Source organism: Rousettus aegyptiacus, unplaced genomic scaffold, assembly GCF_014176215.1.
Source record: "Rousettus aegyptiacus isolate mRouAeg1 unplaced genomic scaffold, mRouAeg1.p scaffold_m13_p_1, whole genome shotgun sequence".
In the NCBI taxonomy this organism is placed as follows: Eukaryota; Metazoa; Chordata; class Mammalia; order Chiroptera; family Pteropodidae; genus Rousettus; species Rousettus aegyptiacus.
In genome coordinates, this window is record NW_023416284.1 from 95,193,406 (window position 1) to 95,207,365 (window position 13,960).

General features: G+C 40.6%; 1 protein-coding gene across 2 annotated transcripts in view; it reads left to right on the forward strand.

The window, feature by feature from the left end:
- The first annotated feature begins 643 nt into the window (after window positions 1-643).
- ZFAND3 (zinc finger AN1-type containing 3) overlaps window positions 644-13,960 on the forward strand; it is a 316,314-nt gene continuing 302,997 nt past the window's right edge. The window contains exon 1 of one of the 2 annotated variants that reach the window (XM_016152684.2): window positions 644-943. In XM_016152684.2, coding sequence (XP_016008170.1) covers window positions 873-943 — 71 coding nt within the window. In that variant the 5' untranslated portion in view covers window positions 644-872. The remainder of the gene's footprint in view (window positions 944-13,960) is intronic. The other variant, XM_016152686.2, reaches the window with a different exon arrangement.

Sequence of the window (13,960 nt, forward strand, 5' to 3'; positions counted from 1 at the left end):
CGCTCTGGGACTGGCCCAACTTACCCTAAACAACTAATCTGCTCCTCCCCTCCCGGTTGGGGCATACCATTCACACTTGGGGGGAGGCAACGCGCCCGAGTACTCAGAAGTCCGCCCCCCCTTCTTCAGACGGGGCATGGGAGATAAGTTTTTTTCAGATTTTAAAAGTTCCAAAAATATGAAAGCCGCAGAGGCCTGTCGCCGATTGATAGCCTGCCGCTCTCGGTTTGCTCACAGCCCCATACTCTTCCTTTCAGGGGCTGAACAAAGTGGCACGCCCGGATCCCAGCTGATCAGCTGCTGGGCTTTGGCGGTGGCTCCCTGGCTCCCCCGGGCGAGACCATTGTGACTCCTTAGGAGGGGTGCATTAGGAGGGGCGGAGCGGCCATTGTCCGGTCAGAGCAGCTGCCGGGGGAGGGGAGGGCGAGCGGGGCCTGGGGCTTCACTGCGGCCGCTGCTACGCCAGAGCTGGCGGGGACCTCAGGTCCTTCCCAGCGCCGCCGCACGGGACATCGCTCTGGCTGGGAGCGGCGGTGGGAGCTGCCGAGGGTGCCGGTCTTCCCTTCTCCCCTGCAGTCCTCGGTTAACCCTCACGCCCCTCCTCCTCCGCTCCCCTCCCTCTTCTCCGCACCTCCCCCGGCCCCCCCGTATCCGCCGGCCGAGTGGTGCGGCCCGCCTCCAGCTGACCGGCCTGGAATCCCGGCTCGGAGCCCCGGACTCGCGCCCGCCCGCGCGCCCGCTCCCTCCCCCTTCCCCCGCCCCGAGCCCCCTGCCGTCGCCGCCGCCGCCGCCGCCTCCTTCGAGCGGGGCCCAGGCCCAGCCGCCGCCACCGCTGCCGCCGCCGAGCTCCGCTGCTGCCGCCGCCGAGCACCATGGGAGACGCCGGGAGCGAGCGCAGCAAAGCGCCCAGCCTGCCTCCTCGCTGTCCCTGCGGCTTCTGGGGGTAAGTGCCCGACCGGGTGGGGGCGGGGGTCGGGGGCGCGGGCGCCGGGGCTGTCTGGGCAGGCCTCGGGGCCCGGGAAGGCCTGAACCCTAGGGACTGGGCCCAAGCCGGGCCTACGGGGTGGGGGCAGGGGCCGAGTCCCAGGGAGGGGCGCTGGGTGAGGAGTGAGGGGTGGGGGTGGGCAGAGAAGGCCCTGCCCAGGGTGCGCTGCTACCCTCTGGGACTCGCTTGCCCGAGGCTCGGGCCAGTCTGGGCCACTGGGGCCACCGGTGAGGGGGGCAGGGCAGCGAGTAGGGTTGAGGGGGTGGCGTTGGCACCTCCGGTGGAGCTGGGGTGCCCCCTTTCCTTGGCATGTGGAGGCCAACCCTTCGTCCCCGATCCCTTGGTATGAGTTGGTGCCCAGGCACCGGGAGGGTATTTCCTCTGACTTTTTCACCTCCCCTCCTCCCTGTCCCCCAGAGACTTGCATCATCACTTCCTAAATTATATCCTAGTGCCCCATTTGCTTTTAGGAAGCTGTTCACACATCACTTAGTTTTAGAAATCGAGCCCAGAATCTAGGTGGGGGTAAAGTTATAAGACTGTTGAGGTATCACCTTTATTTAAAACACGTTTCCGAAGATCTGTATAATTTCCTTGTTCGAAGAAAAACCTCAAATCAGCCTGGCTTGGGAACGTGAGAGCCAATTTGCTCAATTGGCTCAAATTCCCTTCTTTCCCAGGTTTTTTTTTTTTTTAAATGATAAAAATACTCATGTTGGCCAGCCTATATTATTATTGGCCAATAATATTATATATTATTATTTGGCCATCTGTGTTAGAGTAGAAAAATATGAGGTGGGAAATCAACTTTCCCACCTATGTAGTTAAGATTCTCCTGGGAACATAAGTTTCATAGATTGTCACCTCTCCTACCTAACAGGTGCCTTCATCTTAAACTTTATAAGTCTAGTTCTGTTGTAAGGAAACTAGAGACTTGGAAGGCCAACTTTGTGATTGAGACCTTTTTTCTTTTTGTTTCATTTTCCAAAGACTTGGAATATTTTGGAGTTGCATAGAGGCAGTAAGGAAATGATTATTTCTGATGAAGACATCTTAGGAAGATGTATTGAAGTATTTTATCTTTGTTATCTTTCAGGAAAATCTTAGGAATGGTTAAGGTGGAGATTAAGGCTGTGATTTTGGGAGTGCCAGAGAAAGATTAGAAAGTGGATCTTAATGTAGCTTTCTGTGGAATTTTGCAAATTTAAGAGTTGTGACAAAAGGAACTATTATCTCTTTATAGGTAGGGGAACTGAGGCTTAGAGAGGGTGGATAACTTGCTTCTGGCATACGTGGAGTTTAGGGTGGAGCTGGTGAGCTCTTTAGAGTGCTTAGTACCATCTTGTTTATGACATCAGTCTGTAGCCCTGGAAAAATCTGGTGTCATAAGCCTCGGATTGTAACTCATTATAAGAAAACGTGTGTCTCTAAGAAAGTAACTGCCAGTGGTAGCTAATGCCTGGGATGTAGCAGAAGTCTATTTCCTGGCAACATGTTTATGCCCTTGGGACCATTATTATGAGTGGAACCCTTTGTTGAAAGACATATCAAGACTCAGAAACTAAGGAATTGGAATAGCCTTTTACCTTTAGTCAGTGGAGTTCTTTAAGTAATGCCAAGAGAATTTTTGGCAGTAGCAGGCAGAAAGGGATAGTTTCACTGATGCCATACTTCACCTATAAGCAACCAGGACTACTTTTTTGATACTTTTATTCTGGTACTTCTTTTATTCTGGTACTTTTTATGAATTGTAATTTGCCTAACAGGAGTAGTCACCACAAAACTTAATATTTTTTATGGTGAAAAGTGTTTTAATATGTAATGTTTTAGCTTTTCCTAAAGGTATTTGTAGGCACATGTGTAGTTTGCATTTTATACCAAATTATAATGAAATTGCTGCCTAGTTTCCATCATATCATAACTGACTTTGAATGTTTTTTTTATTGCATGGGTGACATTCATATTATGTTCACTGAGTAAACTTAGAGTATATTCAACGAATATTCGAGTGCCTCTGATATAATGGTGGACAAGGGGGCACTTGGCCCCATCCTCTGGGAGCAGGGGACATAGAGAAGTAAAGTGACAGTTACAGTAAAGTGTGTTATGATTGGTATAGGTAGGGTATGATGGGAGGGGCGCCTACCCTGGAGATGATGTGGAGGTAAAGGAAGGTAATTTGGAGGAAGTGACAGCAGCCTAGACCTGCAAGAGAGAATGGAAATAGGGAGAAGAGTGTTTCTTTCAGGCAGGTGAAGGCCTGGATGAGAGAGTATTACACATTTGAGGAACTGAAAGTTCACTGGGGTCAATTTGTAGACTGTGAAGGGGTATCACCTAGAGATGAAGCTTAGATGGTGAGATTAGTTGTTGATGCATAGGGCTTTATAGGTAATGCTTGGGACTTTGGACTTTTATACTGAGTGCTTTTATCCTGGCGAGCTATTGAAGAACCTTGAGTGGGCAGTGATATGATTTTCTTTAATGTGAAAGATTATTTGGTCACCTTGAGAGTGGCCTGGGTGCATGGGTATGATTTTGTGCGTCTGTCTAAATATGGTATGTGTATGTTTGTGGGGTGTTGCCAGAGGTATGGAAGACTTGTCAGGAGTAATCTAGGCCAGTGATGATAGTGGCCAGGGAGAATTAAGAGAAATAGATGTGAAAGCCATTAAAGAGAGGTATCTTTTGCCTTTTCCCTTCATGAAAATGAAGGTGAGTCTAAAACCTTTAGTCAGCATTGCACTCTGTGGAAGCTGTAGGTCTGTAAAGTCAGCTAGCAGGGCCCACACCCAGCCCTTTGCAGAGGAGCCACTCATCAAAATATTCTGGCACCAGTAGACTACAGGCATTTCCTTTAGGATTACTTTTCTCTCCAGTGACTTAGGCTATCCGTCATTGTCCAATCAGTATACCAGTCCGTGGGTTTGGTTAAACAGGAGATCTTTGAGGTCTTTCCTATGGGAATGCAGCAAGAAAGAATGCCAAGAGAAGCATAGACTTAAAGTGTTGGTACTTAGAATGCATAGTCTCTATCTAGTTCTCTGCCTCTTGGTTTATATTGTGTAATTATGTACAGATAATTAAGTTACCGTTTTATGGAGAGATCATCTCTCCATTGGGAAACTTTGCTACCTTGAAAGTTGTTGAAGATTGACCTGTTATAAAACTTGGAAGTTGTTTGTATAATACACACAAATGTTTTTAGGGTTAAACAGATTTTTTTCCCCCCTCGTGAGATAGGAACTTAAAACTTTCAGCGAGATATGAGCATTTTCTTTGCTTATTTAAGGCAATCAGTAATTGTGCAAAATACATATTAATTTATAATTGTCAAACCTGAAATTAAACAGTCAATTAGTACATTTTCTTTAGTTGAAATGCATATATACACAGCACTTTTAAACTATACAGATATAAGTAGTATTAGTTGAAGCTACATTTTAAATTGTTAACACATTTAAAATGTACTGGGGCACATAGATTTTTCACAGGTATTTTCAAAAGTTGTTTAAAGAGTAGACCTAGAATATTATAAAAAGACTAAGATAAAAAGAATATACTGAGCGTAATGTAGGATAATAGAAAGGGTAATTAGATAGATGGGGAAAGAGGGACTTTCCCCCTCATTTTACTCGTTAAGTGTAAAAATGCAATTACTATTTATATTCTGCTTTTACAATGGGAAAAAATCCCTATCGCAATGTAATATGAAAACTTTGGGAAGTACTTTCATAGATAAGTTTAGAGTAGACATAAAAATTCAATCTGATATTTAGGGAATAATGAAGTATTTAAATATGGGATTTATTGGGTAAACTATTGTTTCGATAAAAGAAAAGCTTTCTAATGAATAATGTCATAAATATTACAGAAGTACATTTTCTTTAGGGAAATAGATTTTATTGGTATTTCATTTTTGTGATCTATTCTGTTGAAGCATTTTACTTAACTAGATCTGCTAGATAATAGATGTATTTTAAATAAAGATGGGATTATACAGAGATCAAGAGTAATGTCACAAAATAAATTCCATTCCTGAAATGGTTGCTAGTAGAAAGTTGGTTGAACATATAACATGATTTGTTTTATTTTATTTTACTTTTGGCAATCACAAGATAACTTGTGATTGCCAAAAGTAATCTGCTAGTTAGCTTAAATAGAATCTCTCCCTCCCTCCCTTTTTCTGAGCTCAGTCTTTAGGAATTGATGTAGATCCCTGTTTCTGTCACTTTGTGAATCATCCAGTGTGCTTGGCTCCTTAGCATGTGTGGCCCTCACACTCTTTATGATTCTTCAGTCTGTCTCTCAATTGGAACATGTTGCCACACTTCAACCAGCTTAACCTGGGTTTTTAAGTTCATGTGAGCTCAGCATGAATCACTAGTTAATCAGTAGAATGTTCACTCTGGTGATGTCACTAATTATCCCTTGATTATAAAATTCCATTAAACATTCTCTTAAAAACAAAACAACTTGTTTGTGCAGTTTTTTTGCATCTTTGATTATTGCATGCACCTGAGGATACAGTGATTTAAATGAAATATTCACTGTCACTACATTTATCTACTTGCCCCATTTTTCAGATTACATTTGTGGGGTCCAGAAAATAGGAAATGTGCCCCTTTTATGTGATAGAACACAGGGAGATAATATTTTAAAAAGAAAACATGGTCTTTGTTTACGTTGATTTGAGGCAATATCTTTTTAGAGTTAAATTCAATTAACGTGTAGTTATGGGTCTTCCAGTATTATCCTTTTATATGTATTCACCCTTCTGCTCTCCAAAAATGAGGTGAACCCAATACTTTAAGTTGTACTGAAAAGTTTTAACTAAAAATCTTTACAATCCTTAATAGTATTAAAGTCAACATTGTTTTTCACAAATTAACCTTTTCCTAGCTGGAAAAATCAGAGGGCTAAGAATTCCTTGAAATGAGTAAAGTCCTTAAAAAAAAACTCGAGTGTATTAAATTTTACTGAGAACAGAGTGAGAACTAATATAATTTGGATTTTTATTAGGTCTTAAGGATGTTGTGTCTGTACAAAATTTGATGCAAAATTTTGAAATCCTGCAATCATAGATTCAGATTGAAGTTAAAATTTCTTTTTGAAGGTAAGTTTGGTATATCAACAAAGCCACATATAGGAGGTGACTGGTCACAACCCAACACCTGTGTAATTTTAATGAAACACTTAAAATATCATCTAGATTCAGAGAAAGGTGGAGTGTAGTGGAATATCCAGCAGCAGTGGGCAAAACCAAACTGACCTGTGACGCATCAGGCTGATGGAATGGCACAAGAATGAAAATGAAATGTTGTCCTTGAGGCCAGGAACAGAGCTACAAACAGTGCTGGACATTTGAGGTTGTGGCTGTATCTGTTAACCAAAAGAAGGAAGAAGGCATTAGGAAGAAGATGGCAGTCCTGGTTACTGCATCTGTTCATTCAGCTCTACCGGATGTCCTGTATAGGAGGCAGGTGTGGTTTTGTATTATGCAGTAGACTGTTATGGGAGAGGTCATTGATGCAGCTTGCTAGCACTTTGGCCTTGCTGGGGAGGAAGGGGGGAGATCATACCGCATCAATTTAGTATTTCTAGTTTGCGGACAGCCTCATTGCCGCCTCATCATTAGTGACCTGGCAAACAGGTTGGTGATGATGTCCTTGGGACCTTTTGGGAGAGTGCCTTTTCTCATTTCTTTCTGCTGAAGTGCAGTGGTGTATAATAAAAGCTGTTGATGTCTTAGCTACTTCTTGTTGAAGTGCGTTTATATAAAATAATCATTCTCAGCCACACTTCCTGGAAGAAGTATCTGACCATTCAAAAGTGCCACAAATACTCTTTCCACAGTCCATATTCTATTACATGCTTGCATGGGCAGCATTCCTGAGCACTACAGGAGATGTCTGTAGCTTTATGGTACTTAGGCGGAATAGTAGGGACAAGAATTTGGAGACCGCAGATTGGGTGGAGGGCTTTGCTGATCATGTCTATGCATTCAAAGTCTCTGCCTATTTCAGATCATCATTTTTCAATTTTTAACCATTTCTTGAGAGCTTTATATGGATAGATGTGCTGGTAAAGTTATCTTCTTAAAGATTTTTTTTTTTTTTTTTTTACATAATGCATGAGGCACAAAGTAGATTGAATAATACAGTCATTCTTAAAGTAGCCAGGAGTGTATTAATCAGCAAGAAATAATAAAATAAGCTGTGGTGGGAGGTGGCGTATTTTAGTGGGAGTTGTTTATACATTTATGTTTTCTTGGTTTCTGTCCTAGGGAGGCATGGATGGTATTCTTTATTATCTTCAGATGCCACTAAAATCCAGAAAACCAGGTTTTTCAGGTCTCTTTGCATATGGGGTATATAAAATTTCCACAGCAAATGACTTTATACAGTTACAGTTTCCCTTCCCTTCTTAGTATAACACAAAGCTGTGCTACTCATCTTTTAAAATAAAGGAGTGTTCTTGGATATTGATCCACAAAAATGCTTGCTTAGAACTTATGTTTTATTCTTGTGATGTGGGACGTGGGGGACATGCTTATGTAATCTCTGAGGCTTGTATTCCCTGTTTCTATGATAGGTCACTGTTAATGAGCTTTGCCTGTTATCCATATTGTCCCCTCCCCTGTCCACTGTGCACTGTAGCACTTTTAAGATGTGTTCAAACCATGTATTTGCAAAGCCCAATTTTTTTTCTTAGTGCATATTGGACCGGATCTAATCAAGGAACAGTTGCTGAGACTTAAGTGATAAAGATATAATTTCAGGTGGAAGTGTGGAGGATTGCCTAGTGTATACTAGAGTCTCTTTAGGGGTTTGTATTCTCAATAATATCAGTGTGGATTAATTTAGAAGATGATAACCATAGTAAAACCTGTTCTGTGTCAGTATATGTCCCTAAAAACTACATTTTCTTACCCTTGGTTTTGAACTATTCAGTGAGTAGACAGTTTAATCCCATAATTGAAAGCTCCCATAGGTTTACTTGAATAATTTTCAGTGTAGATAAATTAGATACTTACATCGTGTGTATTTTTGGTTGGAGCCAGGGACAGGAAGAATGGACTGTGTTGGTTTTTTGTTTAAACTTGGGTGCAGAAAAGTCACTGGGTATATCTGTATCAGACACCAGATTTGGAGGTGAGTTGGAAGAATAAGGACACGGGGTAGTCAAGGGGAAGACTGGAGTGTGAGGGGGATGAGGATGGGGAAACGTGGATGGAAATGGGGTAGTAATTAGGAATGAAAATGCTTCATTGTTACCAGCTTCCAGTCAATATGAGATTTGGCCACATCTGTAACAGCTAGTGAGACTAATGTGAATGGGTGGTGGGTGAGATTAAAGAAAACATTATCTTGAGGTGTAAATTGTGAGTCCCCCCTGGGGTCTTACAGGGAAGTGTTAAAGATCACAGGTGAGAGTGGTGCTATTACAAACTAAAGTTTAGTGGAAATGGTAGCATCTTTCAGCAAAATTGGTGTTCCATTTGTTAGAAACCCGTGGACTCTTTCTTCTGCTAAGCCCAAAGGCACCTTCTCAGCCAGCTAATGGATGATGCTTAGTGGTGTCTCTTTGTAGTAGGCCATGGAGACTCAATCTACCTTCTTTTCTTTATTGGAATCGCCACAACCAGCTCCATTCTGTGTGACTGATTTTTCTTCTCCCTTTTTAACACCCATCTTCTGCTTTACTTGCTGTTCTTGGAAAAAGACTCTCACAAGCCCTTCCCTTTGAAAATATTTTGCAACTAATGTATATGGGGGAGGTTACATTAAATCTTAAATAATTTAAAACTAGTACTGCCTGGGGAATAAGTCATTTCTTATCAAACCCAGGGTCTTCCAAAACACCTCCAAAGACAAAGGGCATGCCGATCTCCAGAAACCATGCTCATTGGGTAGGCCTGGGCTTTGGAATCAAAGTTCTGGGTTTAAAACTAGACTTTTAACTTTCTACTTGACTTTAAGCATTTGACCTCTTTATCTTTAAAAAAGAGTGTCTTAGAGTTACTTAGAGGTTTAGCGAGCTCTAATGTCTGTCAAGCCTTTGGCATAGTCCCTGACCAGGGTAATTATATTTATTGAGGGCTAACTGCTCAGTCTTGAGTGAAGGAACATTGATAGTAGATTAATAGGTGCAGAATTATCTTGCTTCAACTGGACAGTTTGCCTGTACGGTAATCTCCAGACTAGTGCCACTTAGTTGATGAGGTTTCTGACCAGCCTTTGGCCAGCTTGGCCATTTTCCAGAGCCAGTTCCTTGTTCAGCACTCTTGTGTGTGTCTTGAGGTCTGCTAGGAATGATATACCTTGTTCTGACTTCTTCCCTGTGAGAAAGCTCACAGTCTGGAAGAAGAGGCAGACCAATAAACTGGCAAAACACCATGAGGAAAGCACTATGGGAGATCACTGACAGGGCATCTTACCGAAACTAGGAGTGGAGGATGGCCAGGAGGGTTTCTCTGAGGAGATGGTGCTTAAGCTGTGTATGAAAGGTGAGCAGGAATTCGCTATGTGAAGATGGTGAGGAAGGGCTTTCCAGTTTGGGGAATACCTTGTGCAAAGGCAGAGAGGAGTGAGAAAGCATGCTGAGTTCAGAGAATTGCAAATCCAACTCAGTATGTTAGCTGCAGTGTATGGCAGGAGGCAAGATGAAGCTGGGAGATGAACAGGGGCCAGTTATGAATATGATTGTGTGCTACTGAGTTTGGGTTTTTTCATGGAAGCAGTTGGGACCACTTAAGGATTTTAAGCATGATTGACTGATGTTTATGTTTCAAAAACATAACATGTTCCACTAGTGTGTTAGAGAATTGGAGGGTATAATACAGCATGGAAGCAGAGTCCAGTTAGAGCATTTAAACTTTTTGGGCCATGGATCCCTTTGGCATTTTGATGAAACCTATGGACTGACCCTTTTTCAGAATAATGTATAAAGTAAAAACGCTTATGATTATGAAGGAAACCAGATAGATCTGAATACACTCTATCCATGGACTCTGGGGTCTGTGGACCCTATGTAAAGCAACTGCGAGTGAGTGCTGTAATAAGAGAGCAGAGAATGAATGTAGGCTGAAATCTGGGCATTTTAGTCCACTTGGGCTGCTCTAACAAAATAGGCTAAGTGGCTTATGAACAACAACAAATTGAGTTCTCACAGTTATGGAAGCCTAGAAGTCCAAGATATGGCACCAGCAGATTCAATGTCTGCTGAGAGCCATCTTCCTCATTGATGCCGTCTTTTCACTGTAACTTCATGTGATGGAAGGGATAAGGGACCTCTCTCTAGACTCTTTTATAAGGGCACTAATCTCATTCATGAGGGCAGAGCCCACATGATCCAATCATCTCACAAAGGCCCATCTTCAACCACCATCACATTGGACATCAAGATTCAATATATGAATTTTGGGAGGGGGGCATACACATTTTGGTCCATAGCACTAGGGCAGTGAGGACTGAAGATGAGGGCTTCAGTATAAGAGCAGAGACAGATTGGGTGGGAGGATGGGGTGGGGAGGTGGAAAAGAAGGCAGCAAAAATTCCGACATGGGAAACTGGGTGAAAGATGGTGTCAGTCACATATGATGAGTATAGCAGTTCTACTTAGTGACCGGTTAGATTTTGAATGGCCGTTTGTGAATCTGTTTATTCCTAAGTCCAAAGTGAAATTGTAGAAGCAATCACTAATGCCATCTCTCAGTGGTGTGGGGAGTTTTGTTTAGTAGAAGAGAATTTATTCTTTGGAAGTTCTTAAGTTGACGTGATTCTGTCTAGAAGATGAGTGGGTTGTGGAGAAGAGATGATAAATTTTAGACAGGTTGGGTATATTTTTTGGTGAATTCTATAGCATGTCAATGCACTTTTATATCATATCCTTTTTAATTTAAACTTTTTATTGAAGTATTGCATAGTGGGAAGTGCATAAATCTTAAGAGTATCATAAAGCAAATGTTCATACAGTGAATATACCAGTGTAACCAGCACCTGTATCAAGAAATATCATTCCCAGCCCCCATGAAACCCTCTTTCTATCTTCTTCCTGTCACTCACTCCTCCTCAAGGGTAATCACTGTCATGACTCCTAATCCATATGGTTTACCTTATATTTTTTTCTTCTTAGATCTTTTTTCTACTTTTTTATTAAGGCCTAACTTAGTTTACTGTACATATTTCAAGTGTATATTTTGATGAATTAAAAAGTATTTTATCTTTTAGAGCAGTACTAGATTTCACAGCAAAATTGGACAGGAGGTATGGAGAGTTCCCTTATACTCCTGTCCCACACATGGGCAGCTTCCCTTACTGTCAACATCCATCACCAGAATAGTTCATTTGTTACTGTTAATGAACCCACATTGACACATCATCATCACTCAGAGTCCATAGTTTACATTAAGGTTCACTCTTGGTGTCGTACATTATATGGGTTTTGACAAATGTATAATGATATGTATCTACCGTTGTAGTATACAGAATGAATTCAATGTCCTAAATATTCTCTGTGCTAGGCCTGTTCATATCCCTACCCCCCAGCAATCACTGATTTATTTTATTGTTTCCATAGTTTTGCTTTTTTCAGAATGTCCTATGGTTTGAATTATATAGTGTGTAGCCTTTCAGATTGGCTTATTTCACTTCATAATAGGCATGTAAGGTCTCTCCATGCCTTTTCATGGCTTGATAGCTCATTTCATTTTAGTGCTACATGATGCTTCATTGTTTGGATTTATGACAGTTTATCAGTTCACCTACTGAAGGACATCTTGGTTGCTTCCAAGTTTTGGCAATTATGAGTAAAGCTGCTATAAACATTCATGTGCAGGTTTTTCTGTAGACATAAATTTTCAACTTAGTAAATACTAAGGAGTATGATTGCTGAATTGTATGATAAGAGTGTGTTTAGTTTTGTAAGAAACTGCCATACTTTTTTTCCAAAGTGGCTGTACCATTTTGCATTCCCACCAGCAATGATTATGAGAGTTTCTGTTGCTCCACATCCATCCCAGCATTTGGTGTTGCCATCATTTTGGATTTTGGCCATTTTAGTAGATATATGTAGTGATATCTTATTTTAATTTGCAATTAAATGATATATGATATTGAACATCTTTTCAAATGCTTATTTGCCATCCATACATCTTCTTTTGTGAAGTGTTCATTCAGATTTTTTGCCTATTTTTAAATCTGTTTTTTATTGTGTTCTTCGTGTATTTTGGATAACAGTCTTCTGATTATCAACTATGTCTTTTGCAGATATTTTCTCCTAGTCTATGGCTTGTCTTCTCATTCTCTTAAGTTTGATGAATTTTTCTGTACAACTTGATGATTTTTTTATATGTGTACACTTGTATAACTACCACCTACACAGATTAACATATAGTTAGTACATTTTCAGCATCTCTAACCTGTGGTGACTCCTATCACTGTAAATTAGTTTTATTTTTTACCTTTTATGTAAATGGAGTCATGTAATATTTACTCTTTGGTGTTTGGCTTTTTTCCCCTCAGCACTATGGCTATGAGATTCATCTACCTTTTTTTTTTTGTAGAGAGGTAATGATTTTTAATTGGTCTGTGGCATTATATTGTATGATAGCGTAATTGATCCATTTTGCCTTTTAGAGTTTTTTGGTGTGGGGGTATTATGAATTATGTTACTATGAACATTCTTGCTTGCGTCGTTTGGTGGACATAGTACTCATTTCTCTTGGGTACATACCTAGTGTTAGAATCGTTGGGTTATAAGATGTACATATATAGTTTAGATTTAGTAGATACTGCAGTTTTTCTAAATTGGTTGTATCAATTTACACTCCCACCACTGGTATATGAGCGTTCTGGTTATTCTACATCTTTGTCAATACCTGATATTGACTGTCTCTTTCATCTTAGTTGTGTATAGGGTTATTGCGTTGTGTTTTTAATTTGCAATTCTCTGATGACTAATGAAATTGAATACCTTTCTTTGTTGGCCGTTTGACTAAACTCATTTGTGAGGTGCCTGTTGAAACCTTTTGCTCATTTTTTCTATTGGGTTGCTTGCTTTTTTCTTATATGTAGGAATTCTATGTATATTCTGGATATGAATTCTTTTTCAGATAGCATTGTAAATATACTTGTATAGCTTTGTAATATCTTTCAAATCCTTTTAAAAAATACTAAGAATGTATTCATATGCTAAAACATTCAAAGAACAGAAATGAGTGGGTATACAGTAAAAGGGATGTCTCCCTCCTAAGTGGTATACTTTCTAGTGAAAATCGTGGTTAAATTTCTTGAATATCCTTCTAGAAGTTTCCCGTGTATACACTGCATTTACCCTTTGTTCTAATACGCATAGTAGCATACTACACACTAAACTGTACCTTGCTTTTTTTAAAAACTTAATTATATTTTAGGGTCTTTCCAAACCAGCATATACATTTCTAGCAGCTGCTTTTAAATGGCAACACAATAAATGCATATACTAGTTTTAATTTAATCAGACTATTTAGTCACTTCTGATGGGTTTTGTTATTCTACAAAAATGGTGTCAGGCTTGTTGAATTTTAGGGCTGTGCACTATCTAAATGTGGAAATGCCTTAGGTATCTAGAGTTTAGGGGAGAGAGTGTGAGCCAGGGCTACACTATTTAGGGTGAAATGAGTACATACTGGGGTGGACAGAGATAGGAGAAATCAGGTGAGTGTGGAGTCACTGAAATGAAGAGAAGGAATAAGTTCAGTTAGGAAGTGACAATAGGGTCCTGCTGCAATGATGATGTTTAGGACTTCTCTGCTGCCTAAAAATGCTATAAGAATTTAATGCTTTTAGTCACATTGTGCATTTCGGCAATGTTCTGGCCTAAAATAGTGCCAAGATGTCTTATGGGGAAAATTGCCATAATTACATTCCATGCGTACCAGAAATAAACAGCTTTTATTAATAATCCAATAATCATGAATTAAGACTTTATAAT